Genomic DNA, 27868 nt, shown 5'->3' on the forward strand with positions numbered 1-27868 from the left:
CTTCAGTAATAGTTTACTGAGCTTTCAAAGCATACAGAGCTGTTTTCCCTGTGCAAAGGTCAGAGGGGGCAGGGTTTCTGTTGAGGAAGGTGATTAGCTGTGGGAGGAGCTTATCAGAGCTAGCAGGAAAGAAGTTGAAGAAGGAGCAAAAAGGGTTTTCTCTTGTGTGCTTGTGTTTCTTTGTGGCTGATTAGCTGTTTTCCCTGTGTAAAGGTCAGAGGGGGCAGGGTTTCTGTTGAGGAAGGTGATTAGCTGTGGGAGGAGCTTATCAGAGCTTGTAGGGCAGCAGCGCGCGCCTAGCGGCGTGCACAGTTTGACCCATCTTTTAGATTTAGGGGAGCTAGTCTCAAACGTTTGTTGGGGGAGACCTAGGTTTTTTTGTGGGGGGGGGAGTTATTTGTCCTGTCTTCACGCTTTTTATGATGGAGGACCGCTGTAGCCACCCCCAACGACACATTCTCAAGATGGAGGGGGAGGGAACAGCTGCTGTCGCCTGCGGTTCCTGCGCAATGTTTGCCATCTTGCCAAAGGTTGCAGGCAGCTTTACCTGCAGCAATTGCATGTTGATTGCCCTCTTAAAAGACAAAGTCCAGAAACTGGAGGAAAGGGTAGCTACGCTCCAAAGAATTAGAGAGCTGGAGCTCTTCTTGGAAGCAACAGACCACACCGCCTCCATCAAGGAGGAGACAGGGGACTCCCCAGAGAAGGAGGCTAGTTCACCAACACAGGAGCCGGATATATGGAGAAACGTGACTCAAAGAAGTAGGAGGCCCAGGGTTCGTTCTGATTGTTTAGAATTACACAATCGCTTTGAGGTCCTCTCCCCTAGCATGGAAGACGAAGAGCAGACGCCATTTGAGGATCTCTCCCTCATTTCTGTCGATCAGGTAAATGAAGACGAGCAACAAAGTCAGTCCTCAGGGAATGTGCAGGCGACCTTGGAACGGACAGCTCATGGAAGAACCCCGACCAAACCTAAGAGGAGGCGTGTAGTGGTGATAGGGGAACAGAAGCAGTGATCTGTGGGCCTGACAAGATGTCTCGGGAAGTGTGCTGTCTCCCCGGGGCTAAGATCCAAGATGTAACTGAACGACTGCAAGGAATCATAAAACCCACTGACAAATACCCCTTCCTCTTGGTTCATGTGGGAACCAATGACACTGCAAGCAATAGCCTCCAGAAGATCAAAAGAGACTACGAGGCTCTCGGCAGGAAATTGAAGCAACTAAATGCACAAATTGTCATCTCATCTCTCCTCCCAGTTGAACGGCGTGGCCCAGGGAGAGAGGGGAAAATAGTGGAAGTGAACAGCTGGCTTCGCAGATGGTGTAAACAGGAACGGTTTGGATTCTTAGATCACGGACTGCAGTTTCTTGAAGATGGACTTCTGGCAAGCGATGGGCTGCACCTCACAACAGTTGGGAGAAATGTTTTTGCCAAAAATCTCAGAAACCTCATCAGGAGGGCTTTAAACTGACTAATGTGGGGGAGGGAGACAGTGCTCCTGAAGGTAGGAGCCTATCAATTGATGAAGATGATCATCCAAATGTCATAGACCAAATGGAGCAAACAGCACGCAGACCTAGTGGTGGGAGGAAAAAATCCTTAAATAAGAGACACGGGGGAATGATTAATGGACTTCAATGTCTGTACACTAATGCGCAAAGCATGGGAAATAAACAAGATGAGCTTGAGCTCTTGGTACAGCAAACTAAATATGACATAATAGGCATCACTGAAACCTGGTGGGATAAGTCCCACGATTGGAATGTAATAATGGGGGGATACAATCTATTTCAGAGAAACAGACCAGACAAGAAAGGAGGAGGAGTGGCGTTATATGTCAGGGATGTGTATACCTGTGAAGAGATCCAAGATTTAGAACATCAAAGCCAAAGTGAGAGCATTTGGGTCAAAATTAAGGGAGAGAAGAATAACAGTGACCTCATTGTGGGAGTTTACTATAGATCCCCAAGCCAAACGGAGGACATAGATGATGCCTTCCTGGAACAGATGGCCAAGCATGCAAAAGGAAGGGAGATAGTAGTAATGGGGGACTTCAATTACCCGGATATTTGTTGGATGTCAAACTCAGCCAAGAGCATAAGGTCAAACAGATTCCTCACTGGCCTTGCAGACAACTTCATTGTCCAGAAAGTGGGAGAAGCAACAAGAGGAACAGCCATTTTAGATCTGGTCCTAACCAATGTTGATGACCTGGTTAGTGGGGTAGAAGTGGAAGGATCATTAGGCGCGAGTGATCATGCTCTTCTGAAGTTTACTATACAGCGGAAAGGAGCAGCCAAGCATACTAGGACTCAATTTCTTGACTTTAAGAAAGCCGACTTCATAAAACTTAGGGAAGTGCTGGGTGAGATCCCATGGACAGTAATACTAAAAGGATAGGGAGTTCATGATGGCTGGGAGTTTGTTAAGAGGGAGATAGTAAAAGCACAACGTCAGGCAATACCAATGAGACGGAAACATGGAAGGTGCCTAAAGAAGCCAGGGTGGCTATCTAAAGAACTTTTAACTGAGTTAATTTTAAAAAAGGATGTGTACAAAAAATGGAAAAGGGGGAAAACCACCAAAGAGGAATTCAAACAAATAGCCAGCACGTGTAGACACAAAGTCAGAAAAGCTAAAGCACAGAATGAACTCAGGCTTGCTAGAGAGGTTAAAAGCAACAAAAAAGGCTTCTATAGGTATGTTCGTAGCAAAAGGAAGAGCAAAGAAACAGTGGGGTCACTCAGAGGAGAAGATGGTGAAATGCAAACAGGGGACACAGAAAGGGCTGAACTCCTCAATGCCTTCTTTGCCTCAGTCTTCTCCGATAAGGAAAACAATGCCCGACCTGAAGAATTTGGAGCAAATGATTCAGCAAAGGAAACACAGCCCAGAATAACTAAGGAGATAGTACAAGAATACTTGGCCAGTTTAGATGTATTCAAGTCTCCAGGGCCAGATGAACTGCATCCAAGAGTATTAAAAGAACTGGCAGATGTGATCTCAGAACCACTGGCAGTCATCTTTGAGAATTCCTGGAGAACAGGCGAAGTCCCGGCAGACTGGAGGAGGGCAAATGTTGTCCCTATTTTCAAAAAGGGGAAAAGAGAGGACCCAAATAATTACCGCCCAGTCAGTCTGACATCAATACCAGGGAAGATTCTGGAGCAGATCATTAAGCAAACAGTCTGTGCGCACCTAGAAAGGAATGCTGTGATCACCAATAGTCAGCATGGATTTCTGAAAAATAAGTCATGTCAGACTAACCTGATCTCGTTTTTTGACAGAATTACAAGCCTGGTAGATGAAGGGAACGCAGTGGATGTAGCCTACCTTGATTTCAGCAAGGCATTTGACAAGGTGCCCCATGATATTCTTGTAAAGAAACTGGTAAAATGTGGTCTTGACTATGCTACCACTCAGTGGATTTGTAACTGGATGACTGACCGAACCCAAAGAGTGCTCATCAATGGTTCCTCTTCATCCTGGAGAAGAGTGACTAGTGGGGTGCCACAGGGTTCTGTCTTGGGCCCGGTCTTATTCAACATCTTTATCAACGACTTGGATGATGGACTCAAGGGCATCCTGATCAAATTTGCAGATGACACCAAACTGGGAGGGGTGGCTAACACCCCAGAGGACAGGATCACACTTCAAAACGACCTTGACAGATTAGAGAACTGGGCCAAAACAAACAAGATGAATTTTAACAGGGAGAAATGTAAAGTATTGCACTTGGGCAAAAAAAATGAGAGGCACAAATACAAGATGGGGGACACCTGGCTTGAGAGCAGTACATGTGAAAAGGATCTAGGAGTCTTGGTTGACCACAAACTTGACATGAGCCAACAGTGTGACGCGGCAGCTAAAAAAGCCAATGCAATTCTGGGCTGCATCAATAGGAGTATAGCATCTAGATCAAGGGAAGTAATAGTGCCACTATATTCTGCTCTGGTCAGACCTCACCTGGAGTACTGTGTCCAGTTCTGGGCACCACAGTTCAAGAAGGACACTGACAAACTGGAACGTGTCCAGAGGAGGGCAACCAAAATGGTCAAAGGCCTGGAAACGATGCCTTATGAGGAACGGCTAAGGGAGCTGGGCATGTTTAGCCTGGAGAAGAGGAGGTTAAGGGGTGATATGATAGCCATGTTCAAATATAGAAAAGGATGTCACATAGAGGAGGGAGAAAGGTTGTTTTCTGCTGCTCCAGAGAAGCGGACACGGAGCAATGGATCCAAACTACAAGAAAGAAGATTCCACCTAAACATTAGGAAGAACTTCCTGACAGTAAGAGCTGTTCGACAGTGGAATTTGCTGCCAAGGAGTGTGGTGAGTCTCCTACTTTGGAGGTCTTTAAGCAGAGGCTTGACAACCATATGTCAGGAGTGCTCTGATGGTGTTTCCTGCTTGGCAGGGGGTTGGACTCGATGGCCCTTGTGGTCTCTTCCAACTCTAGGATTCTATGATTCTATGACAGTTCTCACTGGGTCCCCAGTGAGGCACAAAACTTGGCTCCTGAGAGCAAATCCAGTTTCAGCAATAGAAAAATACAGCATGCAGGATATCTAAGTCAGGCACACAAACCGGCAGAAGGGAGCAAGGGAGGAAAGAGGGTGGAACGACACAGGGCAATGGATGTGTGTGTTTTGCTTCCTGTCATCTGGGAGGGAAGTCAGCAACTCGGAATCTGCAAGGGCTTCATGAAGAAAAGCTTCCAAGCAAATGGGCATCACAGAAATACACACTGTGATTCTAGGTATGTTGCCGTATCAATTGTTTTTGAAAGGTTATCACGATGTGGTCTAGAAACCAGTTTGGAACAATATATCGCCCGGCCCTAATCCTCACTGACCACCAGCAATCCAGATAAACACTCCTTTATAAATAAAGCACTTTTTGCAATCTTTTCATTTAAACTGCTTCTCCTCTTTGAGGTTCTTGATGGTTTGAAGGGTTTCAAGTACTAAAGTTCTTCTTGTCCGTGAGTCTGTTGATTTACAACTTCCACTAGGACTGAACCTCTATCTACTTTCCTCATATTTATAAGGTTTGTGTTTTGTGTGAGTTTGTTGACATAAATCAAGGGTTCCACTCTGACTGGAGCTCCTTCCAGAGTCCATACATTTAAATGATTTCTCCGCTGTGTGTCTTGATGTTTTCTAAGGTGCCCACTCTGCCTGAAGCTCTGGTTTCTCCCCTGTGTGAATCTGTTGATGATTTCTAAGGTGTGCACTCTGACTGAAGCTCTTTCCACACTCCATGCATTCATATGGTTTCTCCCCTGTGTGAGTCCGTTGATGTCTTCTAAGTGTTCCATTATCATTAAAGCTCTTTCCGCACTCCAAACATTTAAATGGTTTCTCCCCTGTATGAATCGGTTGATGTATATTGAGCTGTCTACTCTGACTGAAGCTCTTTCCACACTCCATACATTTATACGGTTTCTCCCCTGTGTGAGTCCGTTGATGGCTTCGAAGGGCTGCATTGAAACTGAAGCTCTTTCCACACTCCATACATTTAAATGGTTTCTCCCCTGTGTGAGTCCGTTGATGTTTTCTAAGGCTTCCACTATCACTAAAGCTCTTTCTGCACTCCATGCATTCATATGGTTTCTCCCCTGTGTGAGTCCGTTGATGTTTTCTAAGGTCTCCACTCTGACTGAAGCTCTTTCCGCACTCCATGCATTTAAATGGTTTCTCCCCCATGTGAGTCTGTTGATGTGTTCTAAGGTTTCCATTGAAACTGAAGCTCTTTCCACACTCCAAACATTTATATGGTTTCTCCCCTGTGTGAGTCCGTTGATGTTTTCTAAGGTCTCCACTCTGACTGAAGCTCTTTCCACACTCCAGGCATTTAAATGGTTTCTCTCCTGAGTGAGTCCATTGATGTGTTCTAAGGTGTCCATTGAAAAAGAATCTCTTTCCACACTCCAAACATTTAAATGGTTTCTCTCCTGTGTGAGTCCGTTGATGTCTTCTAAGTTTTCCATTATCAATAAAGCTCTTTCCACACTCCAAACATTTATATGGTTTCTCCCCTGTGTGAATCCTCTGGTGCAATTTAAGATTACTATTATTACTGAAGCTCTTTCCACACTCCATACATTTAAATGGTTTCTCCCCTGTGTGAGTTTGTTGATGGCTTCGAAGGGTTGCATTGAAACTGAAGCTCTTTCCACGCTCCATACATTTAAATGGTTTCTCCCCTGTGTGAGTCCTTTGATGTCTTCTAAGGCTTCCACTGTCACCAAAGCTCTTTCCACACTCCATACATTGAAATGGTTTCTCCCCTGTGTGAGTCCGTTGATGTCTTCTAAGGCTTCCACTATCACTAAAGCTCTTTCCACACTCCATACATTGGAATGGTTTCTCCCCTGTGTGAATCCTCTGGTGCAATTTAAGATTACTATTCCGACTGAAGCTCTTTCCGCACTCCATACATTTAAATGGTTTCTCCCCAGTGTGAGTTTGTTCATGTTTTCTACGGTTTCCATTCTGACTGAAGCTCTTTCCACACTCCATACATTCATAAGGTTTCTCACCTGTATGTGTCCGTTGATGTAAAGTTAAGTGTTCCCTCTGACTGAAGCTCTTTCCACGCTCCATACATTTAAATGGTTTCTCCCCTGTGTGAGTCCTTTGATGTCTTCTAAGGCTTCCACTATCACTAAAGCTCTTTCCGCACTCCATACATTTAAATGGTTTCTCCCCAGTGTGAGTTTGTTCATGTTTTCTACGGTTTCCATTCTGACTGAAGCTCTTTCCACACTCCATACATTTAAAAGGTTTCTCACCTGTATGTGTCCGTTGATGTAAAGTTAAGTGTCCCCTCTGACTGAAGTTCTTTCCACACTCTGTGCATTGAAATCGTTTCTTGCCCATGTGAGTCCGCTGATGTCTTCTAAGTTTTCCACTATCAGTGAAACTTTTTCCACTCTCCATACCTTTAAATGGTTTCTCCCCTGTTTGAGTTCATTGATGTGAGATATGTGTGCTCATTCAGTGAAGCATATTCCACATTTCACACTTTTTAATGGCTATTCCTAATGAAACGAAAGGTTCCTCATCTCCTGGAATTCTGACTGTCTTCTGTATCACCTTCTTCAGAATGGGCGGAAAGGCAATCCTATTTTGGTTTCAAGGAAGAGAACAAAGGGAAAGAGAACACATCAAATGCCATTAGCAGCTTTTCTTATTTCAACATTTCCTATATTCCCCCGTCTCCTACCCATGTTCCCAGTTTTTAGGAAATGAAGATGCAGTGATGTCAAATGATAGTAATGCATCACCACCTTTCATAATCCTCAATCATTGTTAATAGCGCAGCATGATCTTGGAATACAGCCTTTTCAAATCAATTGTTTCCTCACAAGGAAAGGCAGCTGCTCTCTGTCCATGAAGAGGCCCCCCTTTTCTCTGGTTCATCGTTCCTTTGGACATTTCCCATCCTCGGCATCATAATCCTCCATCACCTCTCTCTCTCTCTCTCTCTCTCTCTCTCTCTCTCTCTCTCTCACACACACACACACTTTAATCAGTTTTTACTGATTTTCATTATTACACATACACATAGAATACATACACTCATTATAGATTTATCCATCCACCTAAGCCTTAAGCTCTGCCGAGCTTCGGACTTCCCTCCATCTCTTCAGTAAGTATCATATAGTTATAACATCACGTATTCTATTTAATACTATTTTGTCTTATGCCGTTAGAGTTTCTCCAACCCTGCCAGTGGCTTTAAAGTTTTACCATTTTCTCTTACATATACCAAATATTTACTCCAATTTTCAACAAACTTCTTTTCATCTTGGTCCCGTATTTTTCCTGACAATCTAGCCAATTCTGCATAATTCATCATTTTGGTCTGCCATTCCATGACTGTAGGTAGAGTATCAGTTTTCCAGTTCTGGGACAACATAGCTCTAGCTGCTGTCGTGGCGTACAAGAAAAGATTTTTATCCTTCTTTTTAATTTCCTTCCCTTTCAATCCCAATAAAAAGGCTTCAGGTTTTTTTAGAAAAGATTTTTTTGTACTTATATATATATTTATTTATTATAAATATTTTTTATTAATTTTCCAACATACATTTATACTATCCAATCTAAATTTATCACATATTTTCTCTTTTGGACTTCCTTCAGCCTCTCTAACAATCATCCATTATTCAATTTTTTAATTACACATTTCCTAATTTTTATATTGCAATTTATATACCTTCACCCTCTTATTTTTCTTCTACACAATATTCCTCAAACATTCACAGAGCTTTTTGAAATCCCACTAGCGTTGTTTGCTCATAACATATACATTTCAAATAATCTGAAAATTTTCCCCAATCTTCGATGAACTTTTGGTCTCGTAGATATCTGATCTTCCCCGTTAGTTTATCTAGTTCTGCATAGTCCATCAGTTTCATTCTCCATTCTTCTAACGTCGGTAGTTGTTCCTGTTTCCATTTTTGGGCCAGTAGTATTCTCGCTGCAGTTACTGCGTATTGGAAGAGTTTACAGTCCTTTCTATTTATCTCATTTCCTAATATTCCTAAAAGAAAAGCCTCTGGTTTCTTAACAAATGTATATTTCAACATCTTTTTCAACTCATTATATATCAGTTCCCAGAAACCCTTCACCTTCTTGCAATCCCACCACATATGGTAAAATGTTCCCTCTTTTTCTTTACATTTCCAACACTTATTACATGTTTTATACATTTTTGCCAATTTTACGAGTGTAATATACCATCTATAAACCATTTTCATCACATTTTCCTTTAACGCAGTGCATGCCATAAATTTTATATTTTCATTCCATAATTTTATCCAGTCATTGAACTGTATACTACAACCCAAATCTCTGGCCCAGTGTATCATAACTGATTTAACTTCCTTGTCTTTTGTATACCATTCCAGCAACATTTTATACATTTTAGATAAAATTTTGTACTCATTATTTATTATTTCCATTTGAAATTTTGATTCTTTTTCATCAAAACCTCTTTCTTTAAAATCCTTTTTAAACATTTCATTAACCTGATAATAATGCAGCCAATCATATACATGCTCCTTCACATCTTCATAAGGTTTCATTTTCCATTTTCCTGCTTCTTTTACTATCAGTTCTTTATATGTAATCCAGTTCCCCCTTAAATTGACTTTCTTAAGACTCATAACTTCTAACGGAGATAGCTAGTGGGGAATTCTTGGTTCTAATAAACTTTTATACCTCTCCCATATTTAAATGTCAAATATCTTTAATACGGTCAGTGACCAGGAAGCAATATATATATATATATATATATATATATATATATATATATATATGCTTTCGTAGATTTTCACGGGTACAGGAATGCAGGTTTTGGTGTCTTCGGGTGTCCTCCCGTGTAAGAGTTGGGGTGTCTAGGCGACGTTTCGACGAGGTCTCACTCGTCATCTTCAGGCTGGTGCTTTCGGCTTCTTGTTACTGGAACAGAGCCATGTTACTGGAACAGAACCTGCATATATATATATATATATATATATTTGCTTTCGTAGGTTCTCACGGGTACAGGAATGCAGGTTTTGGTGTCTTCGGGTGTCAAGACCCGAAGTGAGACCTCGTCGAAACGTCGCCTAGACACCCCAACTCTTACACGGGAAGACACCCGAAGACACCAAAACCTGCATATATATATATATATATATTTGCTTTCGTAGATTTTCACGGGTACAGGAATGCAGGTTTTGGTGTCTTCGGGTGTCTTCCCGTGTAAGAGTTGGGGTGTCTAGGCGACGTTTCGACGAGGTCTCACTCGTCATCTTCAGGCTGGTGCTTTCGGCTTCTTGTTACTGGAACAGAGCAGGATCTCAGTGTTTGAGTTCCTATAAATACTGTTGAGGGGGTGTGGTGTATATCCTCCAACGTTCTGGGCAGAGAGGAAGTTCCCAGGTTAGTGTGCCTTTTCTTCTTTTGTTCATTAATTACTTGAGGGATATCTTGAGTGATTTCTTGAGTGATATTCTGAGTACCACTTAGGAGGGTCATTAGGTGTGGATTAGTTGCTAAAGCTTTCGTGTCTTGACCTCTTGTGAAGAGTTTTTCTGAGAAGATGGCTGTACTGCATTTAGTTGTGCTCTGGCTTGGCTTCGTGTATAGGGGCGAGCTGTGGTTTTGTGCCCTGTGCCAGCCAGATCTGTGTAGGGATTGCAGGGGGGTGCAGCATCCGGAGGTGCCACTATGGTTTGGCTACTGGGTGGTGTCTGTAATTTATCTGTGGAGAGGGTCTGGGTTTGGGTCTGGTGTGGTTGATTGGAGATGGCGTTCTGTGTGCCTCTGGTTCTGGTGTCGGTTTTTGTGGGGAGGGCTATTTTCCAGATGTCTGGCAGGCGGGACGTATCGTCACGCTTGTTCATGTTGTGAGGGTGTTTCTCTATTTATATATATATATATATGCAGGTTTTGGTGTCTTCGGGTGTCTTCCCGTGTAAGAGTTGGGGTGTCTAGGCGACGTTTCGACGAGGTCTCACTCGTCATCTTCAGGCTGGTGCTTTCGGCTTCTTGTTACTGGAACAGAGCAGGATCTCAGTGTTCCAGTAACAAGAAGCCGAAAGCACCAGCCTGAAGATGACGAGTGAGACCTCGTCGAAACGTCGCCTAGACACCCCAACTCTTACACGGGAAGACACCCGAAGACACCAAAACCTGCATATATATATATATATATATATATATATATATATATATATATATATATATAAAAAGACTTTAAAAGTAGCATTGTGCTACAAATAACAGTACAAATACGGCCAATTCACAGAATTGGTGCTTATATTTATGACCAGGTTTCGACTTCTAAGGTTTTTAAAAATTCAATTCAGGTGTCTCTCCCCATATTTCTATGAGAGATCTTCTAAAGATGTGGTTTTCGAAACCTTTATGGATTTTTTTTCTTCTCACACCATAAATATGGGTGCCAGCCAAATCTGTTATCTAAACCTTCTAAATCTAACAAATCAGTCTTTTTTAACTTTATCCATTCCTTCAATCAAAAGAGACATGAAGCTTCATAATATAATTTCAAGTCTGGCAGGGCGAAGCCTCCTTTTTCTTTCGCATCCGTTAATAACTTAAACTGAATTCTTACCCTGCCAGATATATCTTGAAATTGCTCTTTGCCATTCTTTAAAGATCACTGTCTCCTTGATTATTGGAATTGTCTGAAACAAAAACAACATCTTTGGCAGCACGCTCATCTTAATCATTGAAATTCTCCCCCAAAAAGATAACTTCATTCGACCCCACACCTCTAGATCTTTCTTTATTCCCTTCCACACTGGCTCATAGTTATTCTGAAACAAATCAAGATTCTTAAGGGTTAACCAGATTTCCAAATGTTTAACTTTTTTCACCACTTCTATCCCTATTTGTTGTTGCATTTGTTTCTATCATACCTTGTTCCATATTTTTTGTAAGTATTTTGGTTTTTTTCTTATTTAATATAAACCCTGCCACTTGACCAAATTGTTCAACTTCTTCTAAAACTACTTTTGCACTTTCCAGCGGTTCTTCCACTGTTATTACCAGATCATCAGCAAAGGCATTTACTTTATACTGATTCTGGCCTACTGACACACCTTTTATTGCTTCATTTCTCCTTATTGAATTTAAGAAAATTTCCAGAACCATTATGAATAACATTGGTGAGAGAGGGCATCCTTGTCTCGTACCTTTTGATATTTTTAATTCTTCTGTAGTCCTGTTGTTTACAATAAGCTTTGCTCTTTGTTCAGTATATATCACTTTTATTCCATTAAAGAATTCTTTCCCCACTTCCATATATTCTAATTTTTTTAACATAAAGTCCCAAGAAATGTTATCAAAGGCCTTTTCTGCATCCACAAATATTAACGCAGCTTGTTTCTCATTCCTGGCTGTCAGATATTCTAACAAATTAATTATATTCCTTATATTATCTTTCATCTGTCTGCCAGGAAGGAAACCCGCCTGGTCTTTATGAATAATTTCTTGTAATATCTTTTTCAACCTCTTCGCTAAGATACTTGCAAAAATTTTGTAGTCCGTACTTAGCAATGAGATAGGCCTGTAATTTTTAACTTGAGTCAAATCAGAGTCTTGTTTTGGAATTAGTGTAATAAAAGCTTCTTTCCACGTCTCTAGCATTTCTCTATCCTGAATAATATTGTTCATGTCTTCTCTCAGCGGTGTAGACAGGATGTGCCTCATTTCTTTATAATAACTTGCTGTAAATCCATCTGGTCCTGGAGCTTTCCCTTTTTTCAACTCTTTTATGGCTTCTTTAATCTCTTCCATTTCTATAGGGGCGTTCAGCCTTTCTTTCTTTTCTGTCGGGATCTTCTGCACCTTTTTTTCTTTTAAAAATCTTTCTGTTTTTCTCATGTTATTTTTCTCTTTACTATTATATAAATGTCTGTAAAAGTCCAAGAATCCTTTTCTGATACCTTTTGGATTAACTATCTCTTCTCCTTCTATGATGATTTTATTTATTGTATTCTGTACCTTTCTTTTCTTAATTTGCCATGCCAGCCATTTGCCTGATTTATTTGCAAATTCAAAGTTCCTTTGTCACAATTTTTTTATATTCCACTCCACTTCTTTATTTATTATCATAGCAAATTGTGTTTGCAGAGCTTTTATATTCTGTTTTATTTTCAAATTGTCTGGTTTCTCAATTAATTTTTGTTCATTGTCCATTATTTGTCTTAAAATTTCCTTCTTGTCTTTCTCTCTGCTTTTATTTTTTATTGAATTCTGTTGGATAAAAAATCCTCTCATTACCGCCTTGCTGGCATCCCACACTACATTCATTTTTGTACCCTTATTACAATTGTTCATAAAATACTCCACCAGCTTCTTTTGTGCCCCCTCTAAAAGATTTTGATCATCTAGAACAGGGGTCTGCAACCCGCGGCTCCGGAGCCGCATGTGGCTCTTTTACACCTTTGCCGCGGCTCCGGGGCGGATACTAGCGAGGGGAGGAGGCGCATTGTGCGCCCCGACACTCCCCACTGTGGTGGGCACTGTACTGGCTGTGACGTCGCATGGGGGCGGTGTGTGCGTTAGTCACACACCGTCCCGACGTCACCTTCCCGCCCGCCCACCCGCTACATTGTAAGGGGCATGTACGCTGGTCACTGTTTTGAAGGGGAGTGAAGAACACACACACAAAAAAGGTAACTTGTTAATTTAACGTTTATTTCTATGAGGAGGAGTAATTCTGAGGGGTCAAACAAAGAAATAATAATAAAAAGTGACAAAAAAGTTATTTTTATAATGACGAGTTTTGCGGCTCCCAGTTTTTTCTTTCTTCGGAAACGGGTCCAACTGGCTCTTTTTGTCTTAAAGGTTGCAGACCCCTGATCTAGAAGGTAATCATTAATTCTCCATCTGAATGATCTTTCTTCGTAACCTCTTATTTCACATTTGATTGGATTATGATCTGAGATCACTCTTGGTTGAATTTCAACTTGCATGATTCTTGGAGTTAATTCATTAGATACCCATATTTGATAGATTCGCGACATTGACTGATTCGATTCTGAATAAAACGTAAACTGTTTGTCAAGTGGATGTCTCAGTCTCCAAATAAAAAAATTCCTTCCAGTAGCACCTTAAAGACCAACTAAGTTAGTTCTTGGTATGAGCTCATACCAAGAACTAACTTAGTTGGTCTTTAAGGTGCTACTGGAAGGATTTTTTTTATTTTGACTATGGCAGACCAACACGGCTACCTATCTGTAACTCAGTCTCCAAATGTCTATTAAGTTACAATTCTTAATCATTGAGGGGGGAAAACTTTGGTAGTTTTCCCTCTTTACTCATTCCTGATGCTCTCAGTCTATCCATTTCCATTGACACTACTCCATTCATATCTCCCATTATTATAATCTTTTGGTCCATATAATCAAACATTTTTTCTTCCAAATCTTTATAAAAATCAGTCTTGTTTCCATTTGGTGCATAGATCCCGACTGTTATTATTTTTTCACCTTGCCACTTGATCTGGAATGCAATTATTCTTCCTTCTTCATCTTTGAAAATTTGCTGAGCTTCAATTTTATTTCTTATATACAATACCACCCCTCTCTTTTTGTTTTTGTCTGATGATATAAATTCATTTCCTAGTCTTTTGTTGATCAAAACTCTTCTATGTCTTCTCGCCACATGTGTCTCTTGTAAACATATTATATCCAAATTTTCCTTTTTTAGATGGGTGGTACATTTCCCCCGATAAATCAGGGCATTACATTTATGTCCCAGATACCTCGATATCTGTCTACCTTATCGGTTGCGTCGCATAGATTTGCTTTTGTTAGAGCCAGATTTAATATGTTCCTCTCAAATGTGCTGAGCAATAGATTTTCTAACGGTAAAACCTCTGTTTTATGCGCATGTGACAACAAATCAATAGAATCCCTTTATCATATCATGTATAATTGTCCTTTATATATTGTTCCCCGATCAAGGATTCTGAGTTCAATCATTTTGGAAACTGTTGCTAAACCACCTGAATTACATCTAGCCTATCTACTCCAGGACATTGACGCTTATAGAACATTACAGGTTGCCAGATTCCTGAATTCAGTTCTTTCATATAAAAGACTTCATGGAATGCTGCATGTAATGGGAATTGGGGTTGCTTGTGTGTAAGCCACCAACTGCTCTAAGCTGCTTGGGTGGTTAAACCTTTCCCTGGCTGAACAGCCCTTATGCACAGCTGCCTCAGTCGCTGGCAGAATCCGTCAGTGGGCGTTTTCTAAACTTCTTCCAAGATAAGAATTCTTTGACTCCAAGTCTCTGCCTAGATTCTCTGCGCGGAAGCCTTCTGCGCAGAGTGGACGTGCCAAGCGGAGGTCCTGCACTCTCCCCGCTGATCTCACTGGAAGAGTCCCTGAGCCTTCCCTCCGAAGTACTCTCAGCCTCCCCTTTCTTCCTGGTGTCATCTTGATTCCCTTCCCCCGTGGAAACTCTCTCTCTCTCCTTGCTAGTTCCCTCCCCTGCATCATAGGGGCTACTTCTCTCTCCGCTAGTCTCAGATGTCAGTTCCCTGACATCCACCTCCCTCCCAGGCCCCTCCTCCTCCTCCGTCCGTCCCTGGGATGGTGAAGCGGGAAACCCCCGGAAGGAGCTATCCTCCTCCTCAGATGATTCCAACACTGCTCTCCACCTGCTGTTGTCTCTTTCCGCTGCCCACTCTTCGCAGTCGGATTTCTCCCCTTCGGATCTTCCCCCTTCCTCCTCTTCGGAGGCGGGAAATCCCACAAACTCTTCCTCATCCTCCGTGTTGCCAAATTGCTCCTCCCAGAACCTCCCTAATGGCTTGGCTTCCTTGGGAACCTGCGATGGAACTCCTTCTCCAGATACTCATCCCTGATCTCTTCCGCAGGAACCCAAGTGTTCTCCGATTCGGGCTCCCCCTCCCAAGCCACCAGATATTCCACCCGCCTCCCTCTCCACCTGGAATCCAGAATTTCAGCTGCATGACTACTGAGTTCCCTTTCCTCCACCCGTGGATGCATGGGTGTTCCTCTTTCTTGTCCCAGAAATTCCCTCCCTTCCCTATACGGTGAGAGTAAGGACCTGTGGAACACCGGGTGCAGTTTCATGTTGCTGGGCAATTTGAGTCTAAAAGCCACAGGATTCACCTGTTGTGTTACCTTGAAAGGTCCCAATCGTCTTGGCCGTAATTTCTTACACCCCCCTTTGAACGGTAACCCTTGGGTAGACAACTTTCCCACACACCTGATCCCCCACTCTTATAGTTTCCCCTTCTCTGCGGTGCTTGTCTGCCTGCCTCTTGTACGCTTCCTTCGCCCTCTCCAGGTTAACCCTAAGTTGTTGGTGTAACGCCTCCATCTCTTCCACAAATTGTTCGGCCGCCGGTACACTCCACCTTCCCTCCCCCTCCCCTGGGAAAGCCCTGGGGTGACACCCGTAATTGGCCATGAAAGGACTCATCCCCGTGGACACATGTTCCGCGTTATTGTATGCAAATTCAGCCAGCGCTAGTTTGTCCTCCCAATCGTTCTCCCTTTCGTTGACGTAGCAGCGTAGATATTGTTGAAGAATGCTGTTAGCTCTTTCTGCTTGTCCGTTGGTCTCTGGGTGTCTGGCCGTCGAGAAGCTCACCTCCACGTCTAACAGGCTCATGAGCTTCCTCCAGAATCTGGAAGTAAATTGCCGGCCTCTGTCGGACAAAATCCTCAAGGGGGCGCCATGCATCCAGAAGACATGATTAACAAACAGCCTCACTGTTTCCTCTGCTGTTACTGCATGCGAGCATGCAATAAAATGGCACATTTTGGTCATCAAGTCCACTACCACCATGACCGCTGTTTTCCCCTGGACTTGGGTAAATCGGTCATAAAATCAATTGATACCACTTCCCATGGTCTTTCTGGTGTGGGTAAGGGTTCCAATAACCCCGCGGGTGCTGCCCTCTCCCCTTTAGTGCGCTGACAGCGCTCGCACCCCTGTATGTATTCCCACACATCTTCCCTTACCCTTGGCCACCAGAACTGCCTGGTGACAAGCAACATGGTCTTGTGCTGACCAAAATGTCCCGCCGTGGGGTTGTCATGAAGCTGTTTGAGTATTTTTCCCCTCAAGTCCCCTGGTATGTACAACGCTCCCTTATAGTACAAAACCCCCTCCTTGACCTCAAAACCCCCCTGATTTTCTTCTGCATCTCGGATCTCCCTGATTTTGGTTTGGGCGTACTGGTCATCCCTCGTCCACCCGACCAGCTCTTGTCTCCCTACCAACACTCCCCCACACACCCATTGGTCCTCCGGTATGACATGACGTACTTCCGGCACTCCCTCTCCTTCCAAGTACTCTGGTTTGCGGGAAAGAGCGTCTGCTCTGACGTTTTCCTTCCCCGGCACGTACCTAATCTCAAAAAAAAAAAACTTGGAAAACTCCTGTGCCCATCACACCTGTCTTTGATTCAGGACTCGCGCAGTCCTCCAATACTCCAGGTTCTTATGGTCCGTGCACACCTGGATCTTGTGCTGTGCACCTATTAGAAAATGTCTCCAGCGGCGAAAAGCCTCATGAATAGCCAGCAGTTCCCGGTCATACACCGTGTAGTTTTGTTCGGACTTGTTCAGCTTCCTCGAGAAAAAGGCGCACGGCTTCCACTCTCCACGATTTCCCGGCTGGAGTAATACAGCTCCCACCGCTCGGTCTGACGCGTCTGTCTCCAGCCTTATCGGCTTCTGCAGATCCACGTGTAAGAGTTGCTCTTCCGAAGCGAACGCCCTCTTTAGCTTCTCAAAGGACTGCTGAGCCTCTGCCGTCCATTCAAACTTCTTCTTGCTGCTGAGGCAATCGGTAATGGGCGCTGTCAGGTGGGCGAAGTTCTTGATGAATTTCCTGTAGAAATTTCCAAACCCCAAGAACCTCTGCACGTCCTTCCGGTTCTTGGGAGTCTTCCATTCTAGCACTGCCTGCACCTTGCCTGGGTCCATGGCTAAGCCCTTGTCCGACAACCTGTAACCCAGGAACTCCACCTCTCGGGCATGGAATTGGCATTTCTCCAACTTGACCCACAGCTGGTGCTCCTGCAGCCTTTTCAGCACTTCCCTGACGTCTTTTACATGCTGATCCTCGTTCTCTGAGTAGATTAGCACGTCGTCCAAGAAAGCTACACAATTCTTGTACAGCAGGGACCCCAGCACATGGTGCATGAAAGCTTGAAATGTGCTTGAGCCTGATTGTAATCTGAAGGGCATAACTAGGTACTCAAAGGCCCCCAGAGGGGTGAACATGGTGGTTTTCCATTCATCCCCCTCCCTCATCCTTATCAAATTGTACACCCCTTGAAGGTCCAACTTGGTAAAAACCTTCCCTTTCCTTACCCTGGCCAAAATGTCATCGATTCTCGGCATGGGGAAGGTCACTGGTTCCGACACCAGGTTCAAGGACCTGTAATCTATGACTAATCTGGGCTCTTTGGAGTCTCTCTTGTCCACAAAGAACACCGGACTGCCCCCCACCACCCTTGATTCTCGTATGAAACCCCTCTTCAGGTTCTTGTCAATAAACTTCTGCAACTCTTGCATCTCCCTGTCCGACATGGCATACAGCTTACCCACTGGCAGCTGAGCCCCTGGGAGTAGGTTGATCTGACAGTCAAAGGGCCTGTGGGGGGGGGGTAGTCTGTCCGCCTCCTTCTCACTGAAGACTTCTTCCAGGTCTGTATACTGAGGTGGTACTCTCCCCTTTTCTCCTACCGCCATCCCTGCCACCCTGGCTACTGCCATCCTCTGGGTCCCCCCCCCCCCCGTGGCAGTGCTCCATGCAGTAAGCTGACCCAAAGGAGACTGTTCGCTGGTGCCATCCCACCACTGGATCGTGCAGTGCCAGCCAACTCATCCCCAATATGATTGGTGGTCCTGCTAGTGTGGCTACGTGAAAGGCAATTGTCTCTGTGTGTCTGGAAACTTTCATTTTCATAGGAGGGGTCTAGTGGGTCACTTCCCCCCCTAGGAGTTCCCTCCCATCGATGGTCGTTACTTGCCAGGGGTGCTCTAGTGGCAATACGTGGAGCTGATGTTCTAGGGCAAAGTCCCTGCTAAAAAAGTTGCAAGAGCTCCCTGAATCCAACAATGCCTTCACCTTGATTGGGTGCCCATTGGGGAGTTCTAGCACCACCTCTATGGCGATGGCCCGGGGAGGGTCTGGCTTGGGCACTTTTACTGGGTGCTTGCCTGGCTGCTGTGCCCGCTCTTCGGCAGCCAAGCACTGGTGTTTCCCTGTTCCTTTTCCTCCTCCTGCTCCCCACCAACTGCCCCCACCATTCCTTGCCACGCCTTCCTCTGAGGGCAGACCCTGGCAAAATGTCCCGGCTGTTGGCAGAGAAAGCATTTCTTGGCGGTTTCCCCCTCCTTCTTGCGAACCTCGCCAGAGTTTGAAACCCCCCCCCGCGCGCGCGCCTCCAATCTCCATTGGCTCCGCTGGCGGCTGAGGTTGCTCTAGCATCTCAGGAATGCAGTTGTCATGCCAACGCTTGGCTCTCCCTTCCCGCCTTTACATCGCCCGCGTCTCTTGCCGTACTCCCACCGCAAGCGCCCTTTTGGTCAGCTGGTCCATCGACTCCGGGCGGGGCGAGCGGGAAAGTTCGTCTTTTACCCAAGGGGATAAACCTTCCTCAAATAACATCTGCACTGGTTCCGAACTCAGTTCCCACCCAAGTTTGTGGATCAACATGGCAAAACGTGACCAGTACTCCCTCACTGATTGGTTCCCTTGTTTGCAGCCCATCAGTTCCTTGCGCGTCACGCTCAGCTCCACTTCACTCGAAAACATATGGTCCATGGCGCTAAAAAATTTCCTGAGATCCTTTAGCGCGGCATTTTCGGACGCCATTAAGGGTCGAACCCATTCCCTGGCCCCATCCTGAAGGTGCCCTATCACAAAAGCCACTCGAGCCCCGTCATCCACAAAGTCATCATACTGCAGGTCCAGCGCATACTGCACCTCTGTCTTAAATGCATTATAATCTCTGGGGTTGCCCCCAAACTTCTGCACTAGTCCCGGTACCTTCCTTGCGATGGGGGTGGGCTTCCCCTGGGCATCCTGAGTCCGCCTTTCATCCAGCCGCGCCGCCAGAATAGCCAGCTGCTGTTCCAAATCTCTGTTTCTCTCCTCCAGAGTTGGTCCTCCCCTGGCCCCCTCCGCAGCGCCTGCTCCTCTGGTTTGACTCATGACGGTGCCCCTCTTCTCCTGCGCACAAGCAACGTAAAAGACTGAAGGATTGCTGTAATGGGAATTGGGGTTGCTTGTGTGTAAGCCACCAACTGCTCCAAGCTGCTTGGGTGGTTAAACCTTTCCCTGGCTGAACAGCCCTTATGCACAGCTGCCTCAGTCGCTGGCAGAATCCGTCAGTGGGTGTTTTCTAAACTTCTTCCAACATAAGAATTCTTTGACTCCAAGTCTCCGCCTAGATTCTCTGCGCGGAAGCCTTCTGCGCAGAGTGGGTGTGCCAAGCGGAGGTCCTGCACTTTCCCCGCTGATCTCACTGGAAGAGTCCCTGAGCCTTCCCTCCGAAGTACTCTCAGCCTCCCCTTTCTTCCTGGTGTCTTCTTGATTCCCTTCCCCCGCGAAAACTCTCTCTCTCTCCTTGCTAGTTCCCTCCCCTGCATCATTGGGGCTACTTCTCTCTCCGCTAGTCTCAGATGTCAGTTCCCTGACACTGCATGACTATTAAAAATCTAGTAAACTCTATCCACCATCTTTATATTCAAGGCCACAATATGGTACATCTAGAGATTGTATGTAACGTGAAGGAGATTATGCGTTGAAATATTTTAGCTGATATTTTAGAATGTAAAATGCTATTTTATTTATTGACTGGTTTTACCTTGTGGGCTTATAGCCGAATAAAGTATTATCTATCTATCCTTTTTTAGATATTGTTCAATTTTATTCCGTTTTTTCCTATCGTTCATCCCATTAATATTCCAATTCCATAATTTTAACGCCATCTTGGTATCGTAATTATTTAAATTTTATTTAAAATTTTATAATCTTTCTTCTTCTTCTTCTTCTTCTTCTTCTTCTTCTTCTTCTTCTTCTTCTTCTGTGTTTCTTCCATCTTCTTCTCCCTCTCCAAATCCTCTTTCCCCCTTAGCTCCTGCTCCTGCTGCTGCACCTCTTATTTCTTCCTCTTCTGGTCTTAATTCCTTGTATCTTCTCAGAAACTTGCTTGCTTCCTCTGGGCTTGTGTGTTTGTGTTTCTTACTTTTATAGAAAAAATAGATCCCCTCTGGAAATTCCCACTTGAAATCTATTTTGTTCTTCTTTAACATTTGCACCAATGGTTTATATGGACCTCTCTGTTTCAACAGTCTGATTGGTATATCTTTAAAAATAATTATATAATTCCCATCGATATTCAATCTTTTCTCTCTGTTCTTCTGCAAGATCATATTTCTCATTTCTCTGTCCTTGAATATAATTAGACAGTCTCCCGGAGATTTCCTTGTCTTAGTTGTTCTTGCCTTCATTCTAAATGCATTTTGCACTGTCATAGCTACCTCCTCTGGTTGAAGTTCTAACCATTGTGCTATTTCTGCAATCAGTGTCTCTTTAATATTTTTACCCTGTACCTCTGGTACGGCTCTCAACCTCAAATTAGTCTCCCACTGCCTCCATTCATAGCAATCGCATCCAAGACTTCTTCTTGTGTTCTATTAATCTCCGACATTTCTACCTTTATTTTCTCCTCTTCTCTCCTCACTTCCTTCATTTCCTGTTTTGTCCTCTTCATCCCCTCCTCCAACGTTTGTGTTCACTTAGTCACATCTTTCAATTGTCCCTTTAATTCATTTACTGTTTCATCAATTTTTTTGTCCATTTTTCCAATCCTTTTGTCCATTTGTTCTAATTTGGCCTCTAAATTTTTTTCACTCTGCTTTATATCATTTTTAATTTCTCCAAACATTTTCAATATTTCTCCCTTAAAATCTGACTCTTGTTTTGAGCTTCTCCTATCTGCCGGTGTCCCCCCTTCGCTTGTTTTTTTCTGCTAGTGCGACATATCTTTTAGTCTCTTCACACTCCTACCAAAGTTAATTAATGCACCAAAATTAGCACAACCAGTATATAAGGCCCAATACAATATTTAGCAAAACCCAATAACACATAAAAACTAACACCGAACTCCTCTGATCAATATATCAACCCAGGTATTTCCTACATCACAAAATAAATGGCCATAATAAAAATAAAATATAACCCAATGGAGATACTCTTATTATCTTAAAAAATCCCAAAGGAGAGAATATAATCGTGATTGTACTTTTAGCCTTTTTGTTAGGAGAATTCACTAATTCACAGTCCTCAAATTTCAAATTTTTGCAAAGGTTTTAAAACTTTTCATTAATGAAGAGACGATAGGAAGACGAAAATCTTCTTGCCACCACTTAGGCTAATTCCAATCCATCATTTCGAAAATAAAATGCAACAGGGGAAGAAAAGGACCAAACCATAAAAAAGTAAAAAATAATATATTTTCTCAGTTTTGTTATTGCCTGTTATTTTAGATTCTAGTTATACTCCAATTATAATCCAATGTAGTCTTCAAACTCTCCAATCCCAGATTAGTCCAAGGAAGGAAGTAAAGAAGAAGTAGCAGAAAACCATAAAATAAGTCCCACAAAAAAGAAAAGAAAAAGGGAAACAAAAACAAAAATAAAAATTATATCCAGAGCAGGATTCTTCTGAGGGACGATCTCAATCAGTTGCCAGCCTTATCCATTCGTTAAAACCACTCTACAAAGCTTCTGCAATAGTGTTATACTCCAACGACAAGGGAAGGAAAGGGGGGAGGGGTAGTGGGGGGCAGTGTTTTTTTAGAAGTTAATTTTGACGCTCACCATCAACCCTTAAAACCTGTGGCATTGTTCAATTTCAAAAGTCAGATTATTATAATCTATTACAGTGCATAAAACTTCCCCTTTTGTCCGTTAAAATATTCACTTCTCCAAAAACGTTGAAGAAGAGAAGAGAAGAGTTTGGATTTGATATCCCGCCTTTCACTCCCTTTAAGAAGTCTCAAAGCGGCTAACATTCTCCTTTCCCTTCCTCCCCCACAACAAACACTCTGTGGGGTGAGTGGGGCTGAGAGACTTCAAGTATAGCAATGTAACAATGGCGACGGAAGTCCATACATCCAGTTGTGCAGTTCTTTATTAAAAGTGAAACTAAGAATTCCTTCTAATCTTGTCTCTTTCTCTCCCCCACCAACACACCGAAGATTTGCCAAAAATAACAGTCAAACGTCCCTCTGCTTCCTCTTCTGTTTCTTTTTTATCTTATTGCTAGTTCTTAGCTATTTCCTTAGCTTAGAAGTTTTAGAGGAGAAAGTGGCAACGACCGCTAGCCATTACTCACACAGCTCGCTCCCGCTCTGCTGACAGTTCTGCGTCTGTTTTCAATTGCAGATACAGCTGAACTCCATGTTTAATTCTTTTTGCTCCGAAACCTTCCTTTAGCCTTGAACTTCCGAATTCTATCCCAATTAGGTCCGAATTTCTTAAGCTTGAGTGTCGGTCGCTTCCCTTGCAAGTTCGGGGCTACGATTTTTAGAGCAGTGTTTCCCAAACGTTTTTGGGCAACGGCACACCTGTGTACTAAAAAAAAATCTCGCGGCACACCACCATTAAAGCCCCGCCCCGTGACGTCAGCGCGCAGCGTCACGCCGGGAGGGACGCACAAAAGTGAACGTTTTTTCCCTCGGCAGCTCCTCTCAGCTGCGCTCAATCCGCCTCCGCGCAGGCTGAGGGAGGGAGGGAGGGGCGCGTGTGACCCGTCTCTGCTGGGAGACCAAACCCAGCGAGGCAGAGTCGCGCGGAGGCGCCCAGGCAGCGCTGCCGGCTGCGAGGAGGAGCGCCAGGCAGCAGCAGGAGGCGCGGCCTCTCCTCGCCGCCCCCGCCCCGCCTCTCGCCGCCCGCCTCGCCTGCCTCCCTCCAGGCATCTCGCGGCACACCAGCCGGTGTCTCACGGCACACTCGTGTGCCGGGGAACACCGGTTGGGAAACACTGTTTTAGAGGATAGTTAATGGCTTCCCTCTGCCTGCTTCTCTCTCCGCCGTACTCTTCACCCTTACAGGGCTACCTGACGGCCAGGCGATTTGCAAATTGGCTTGCCGGGAACCAATTCAATAAAAATCCTTCCTTAAGTAAAGTTACTTTCTGTTTCTTTGTCCTTCAAATGGAATTTCCCCTTTCACGTGGCTGGAGGACCAGACGGGGAGACTGCCATAGAGTGTCAGGAAGAAAGGCACAAAAAGTAAAGAAGGGAATGAAACCTCCAAAACACGGAGAGAGCAGAAAGGGAGGGAGGGAGGGAGAGCAGATAAAAAAGAGAGAAGGGGGGGGAATAAGGGTGGGGGAAGGGGATACACGAGGAGCGATAGAGTAAGGAAAGGGAGGGGAAAAGATCAGGAAAGAAGAAGAGGGGGGAGAGGGGGGAAAAACAGGAGTAAGAAGTAAAGATAAAAATAAAAGTTGAAGACTTATTCTCCGTGTTGTATTCCAAATACAAAATCTTCTTTTTCCGGTTCCTTATCAGCTTAATCCATAAATTCTCCACTCAAGACCAATAATCAAGCATTATAAAGCGTACCGTTTATCTCCTCCCCCACATAGAGGGCGAAAAAAGCAAAGGAGAGGCTCAGATAGAACTTCAGCAGATATTCACAGCAATCCCCCAGTCTCTTCTTTCTTGCTCCTGCAAACGTACCGACTGTTACTCCAACATAGACTTCTGCCCAACCTCTTCACAAACAGCAGGAAAAAAGCAGAGTTCATGGGTGTTCACTGGTGGGCATTTTAAGCTCACTCTCCGACCACTGGCACAGGACGCTTCAACCAAGACGATACCAAGAAGTTTTTCCTCCCCTTCTATGCCTCTCTGTTGTTTCCCCACAAATCGTTACCTCAGAACATAGTAACCAAGGATTTTCTGCGAACCTCACTTGGCGGCTGCTTTCTTACTTTCAGTCCTCTCTCAGTCTTCCTCCAGACGCCATTTTCTCCCTACCGCTGGGACAGACTCCCTTTTTTCACCCTCAGCACTCTGCATCTTGTTAATTTTCTTTTCTAAAATCCGCAGATAATAACTGCTTTAGTTTTAGTCCAGATTTGTTTTCTTTGTTTGGAAGCTGGCCGCTTTCAGTCGAAGCTTGAGACTGCACAGCGCGGGGTCTGCTGCTTCCCCTCAGTGCCTGCAGCTCAATCCCGTCCCCAAGCTTAAGTTTAGCTTTAAAGCCTGTGAAACAGGAGAGAACGTCCAGGCTCTGCCAGGTACTCTGCCCCCCAAGATACTCCTCTCAGGGTATGGAGGTCCACGTAGCCTTCGTAGCCCCTCTAAAGCCCCCACACTACTCGAGACCCCCCTGAGGGCTGCCTCGCGCTTCTTTCCCTGATCGCAGCTCAACCGGAAGCCCCCATCCACCTCAATCTCTTAATGAATCACCTGCACAGCCCCATTGGCCTCAGGAGGTCCATACGGACGATGTGAGACCCAGGTCTACATCTTTTCCAGGGGCGGTGGCCTGGGTCAGTCAGAGAACTAGTGACAAGGCTTGGTGCTTGGCGCCAGCTGAATGGGTGCTAAGGGAAGCTCCTGTTCTGGGAGATGGACCTCCATCTACATGCCTTGCATTGCATTGCATGGAGAGAGCAGGAGAAGTGGAAGGAAAGCAGCGGGCACATGGGAATCCCAGGCGGAAACACCCACCCCAATGGTTCTTTATAATGATGATGTGCTGCCTGATCTCAGGCCCGTCTTTTGACCCAGGACTACCCTAATCTGGCAGTGAATATTAGCTGGATATTAAGGGCAAATAGATAACTGTACGTAATAGAAACTTCAACCTTGAATACGTAGTATTGAATCATTAATGGCCTGAAGTTGTGTTATTTCTGGAGACATGAATTTATTCCGGGTCTGTCTCAAATATCATAATTATAGGATGTCTTGGGATGTTAGAGGAGCGGTAGTTCCTTTAGTGGGGGACATTGTCATGCACCTTCTGCAGTAAATTATCCACCCTTGGTCCCCACCCTGCACTCAGCTCTCACCTGTGGCTTCCAGAAGCTGTCAGCATGCAACAGGGGTTCAAGCAACGGCTTCAACCGGCCGGCTAAACCAGGTGAGGAAAGCTGATGGGTCTCAAATCCTTGGGGGGCTGGGGAATTCTGCTGCCCCTGAAGTCAAGCCCTGGTGGATGGAGAGGAGGAGAACAACTGTGAATCCCACAGTCCAGAAGGCAGATTCTGCCCGTGCTGAAGAGGAAAGTGAAGGGCAGATGGGATCGTCAACCGGGGAAGGGAGCCCATCAAGAAGGAAAACTCTGGTCCTAAACATTCGCGGCCTCGTGAGTTATTTTCAGGAGAAGAAAAGGCTATGGAGGGAAACCTGACACAAATCTTGAGTGGAGTTTCTAAGATGCTTGGATAGTGCCCTGCACACCTCCTGCCAGCAACTCCTGCAGCCAAGCTGGTGCCTAACATACTGCTCTGCTGAGAAGGGGGTCTTCTTGTCTAGGCAGCCCAGGACCCCCAAACACACTGCGCAGGCTGCCATTGCTGCTAACACAGCAGTTTCAGGTGGAGAAATCAGCTCAGACCTGTGTATCAAAGTCTCTCTGATGTGGAGCAAGGGAAACAGAAGCGCTATTTACATCATACAGCACTGTAAAAGTATTCAAAATATTCGGTTTTTGAAGAAAAGACCACCATGTATCAGGTGGCCCCTTGAAAGCTAATGAATGTATTGTGCCTGGAGCTTTTGGGGGTGCAGGACCAGGAAAGCTTCTGCAACCATTAACCTTCCAATTGGGATTCAGGCCTCATCATGGAACTCACACTACCCTGGTTGCTGTGACTGATGTTCTCTGAATGGTCTGAGGGGGAAGCTGTTTCCTGTTTCTGCTAAATCTCTCAGTGGCTTTGGAGACCTTTGGCCACGGTATCCTTCTGGACCCTCTAGGGGAGATGGGGGAACTGCTGTGCAGTGGTTCCCTCCTTCCTCCTGGGCCATGTCCAGAAAGTGGTGGTGGGGGGATGAGTGTTCAGACCCCTGGGCTCTCACTTGTGGGGAGCCTCAAGACTCCATCCTCTCCCCCATGCTTTTTAATATCTATATGAAGCTGGTGGGAGAGATCATCAGGGGTTTTGGGCTGGGTGTTCACCAGTATGTGGGTGATACCCAGCTCTTCTTCTCATTTAAATTGGAACCAGTGAAGGTGGTGAATGCCCTGTGTTGGTGCCTGGAGGTGGTTTGAGGATGGGTGGCAGCTAACAGATTGAGGTTGAATCCTGACAAGACAGAAGTACTGTCCCTGGAGGACGGTCAGATGTGGAGGATTCCCTGGTCCTGAATGGGGTAACTGTGGCCCTGAAGGACCAGGGGCACAGCCTGTGGGTCATTTTGGACTCACAGCTGTCCAGGTCAGTTCTGTGTCCAGGTCAGTTCTGTCTGCCAGCTCCATCTGGTACACTGGATGAGACCCTCCCTGCCCTCGGACTGTCTCACCAGAGTGGCGCATGCTCTGGTTATCTCCAGTTTGGACTACTGTCATGTGTTGTACATGGGGCTACCTTTGAAGGTGACTCAGAAACTGCAACTAATCCAGAATGTGGCAGCTGGACTAGTAACTGGGAGCAGCCGCGGAAACCACATATCACTGGTCCTAAAGGATCTTCCCTGGCTCCCAGCGCATTTCCAAGTACAATTCACACTGTTGGTGCTGCCCTTTAAAGTGTCATAGTTGCATTTTTCAGGCATAGAAAAGTATTGATCTAATGTAGAGAGATCAATCATTCCTGGTCTATTGCTTCAAGAAGGTTCTGGTGGTTTTGCTCTGTGTGATTCAAAGCTGGAGTTTTCTCTAGCTGGAACATTTTAGCTGATCAGGGAGTTTCCTTTCTGCTGAGAGCAGGTGGTGGAATAAGTTGTAATGAGATTATGCGGAACCTTCCTTGATTTTGGGAACCAGATGAAGCTGGTTAAATTGGAGTGAGCCAGGCTTGTTATCCCATCCCAATGTTACTCTGACACTGAATTGTTTATAAATTACAGTATTGAAAGGCGCCTGGTCCCACTTCCTATTCTGCTATTTCAATACTCTGCTTGTGTGTGTCTTACTTGAGTGCTAGATTCAGGCAGGTAGCCGTGTTGGTCTGATGCAGTCAAAATTAATGAAAAAAGAATTTCAGAAATAGACTTGAAAGAGAAGTTGCTGAATTACAACTTATTACTAAACTGAAAACAATGGAGAGACCTGGTTTGAATAGAGATATTGGATTCTTGTCTCATTACA

General features: G+C 44.6%; 2 protein-coding genes across 9 annotated transcripts in view; one reads left to right on the forward strand and one right to left on the reverse strand.

Annotated features, from left to right (window-relative positions):
- The window catches only part of LOC308595546 (uncharacterized protein), a 124358-nt gene that overhangs the window by 50172 nt on the left and 46318 nt on the right, over positions 1-27868 (forward strand). The window lies entirely within an intron of this gene.
- The window catches only part of LOC308595634 (uncharacterized protein), a 29199-nt gene continuing 5826 nt past the window's right edge, over positions 4496-27868 (reverse strand). The window contains exons 1-3 of one of the 5 annotated variants that reach the window (XM_081210155.1): positions 25626-25764; positions 24166-24270; positions 4496-7134 (exon numbers count right to left, since the gene is read on the reverse strand). In XM_081210155.1, the coding sequence (XP_081066281.1) occupies positions 5169-6950 (1782 nt within the window). In that variant the 5' untranslated portion in view covers positions 6951-7134; positions 24166-24270; positions 25626-25764 and the 3' untranslated portion in view covers positions 4496-5168. The other 4 variants (XM_081210154.1, XM_081210153.1, XM_081210156.1 and 1 more) reach the window with 4 other exon arrangements.

This window comes from Podarcis bocagei, assembly GCF_964188305.1.
Source record: "Podarcis bocagei genome assembly, chromosome: 10".
Classification (NCBI taxonomy): Eukaryota; Metazoa; Chordata; class Lepidosauria; order Squamata; family Lacertidae; genus Podarcis; species Podarcis bocagei.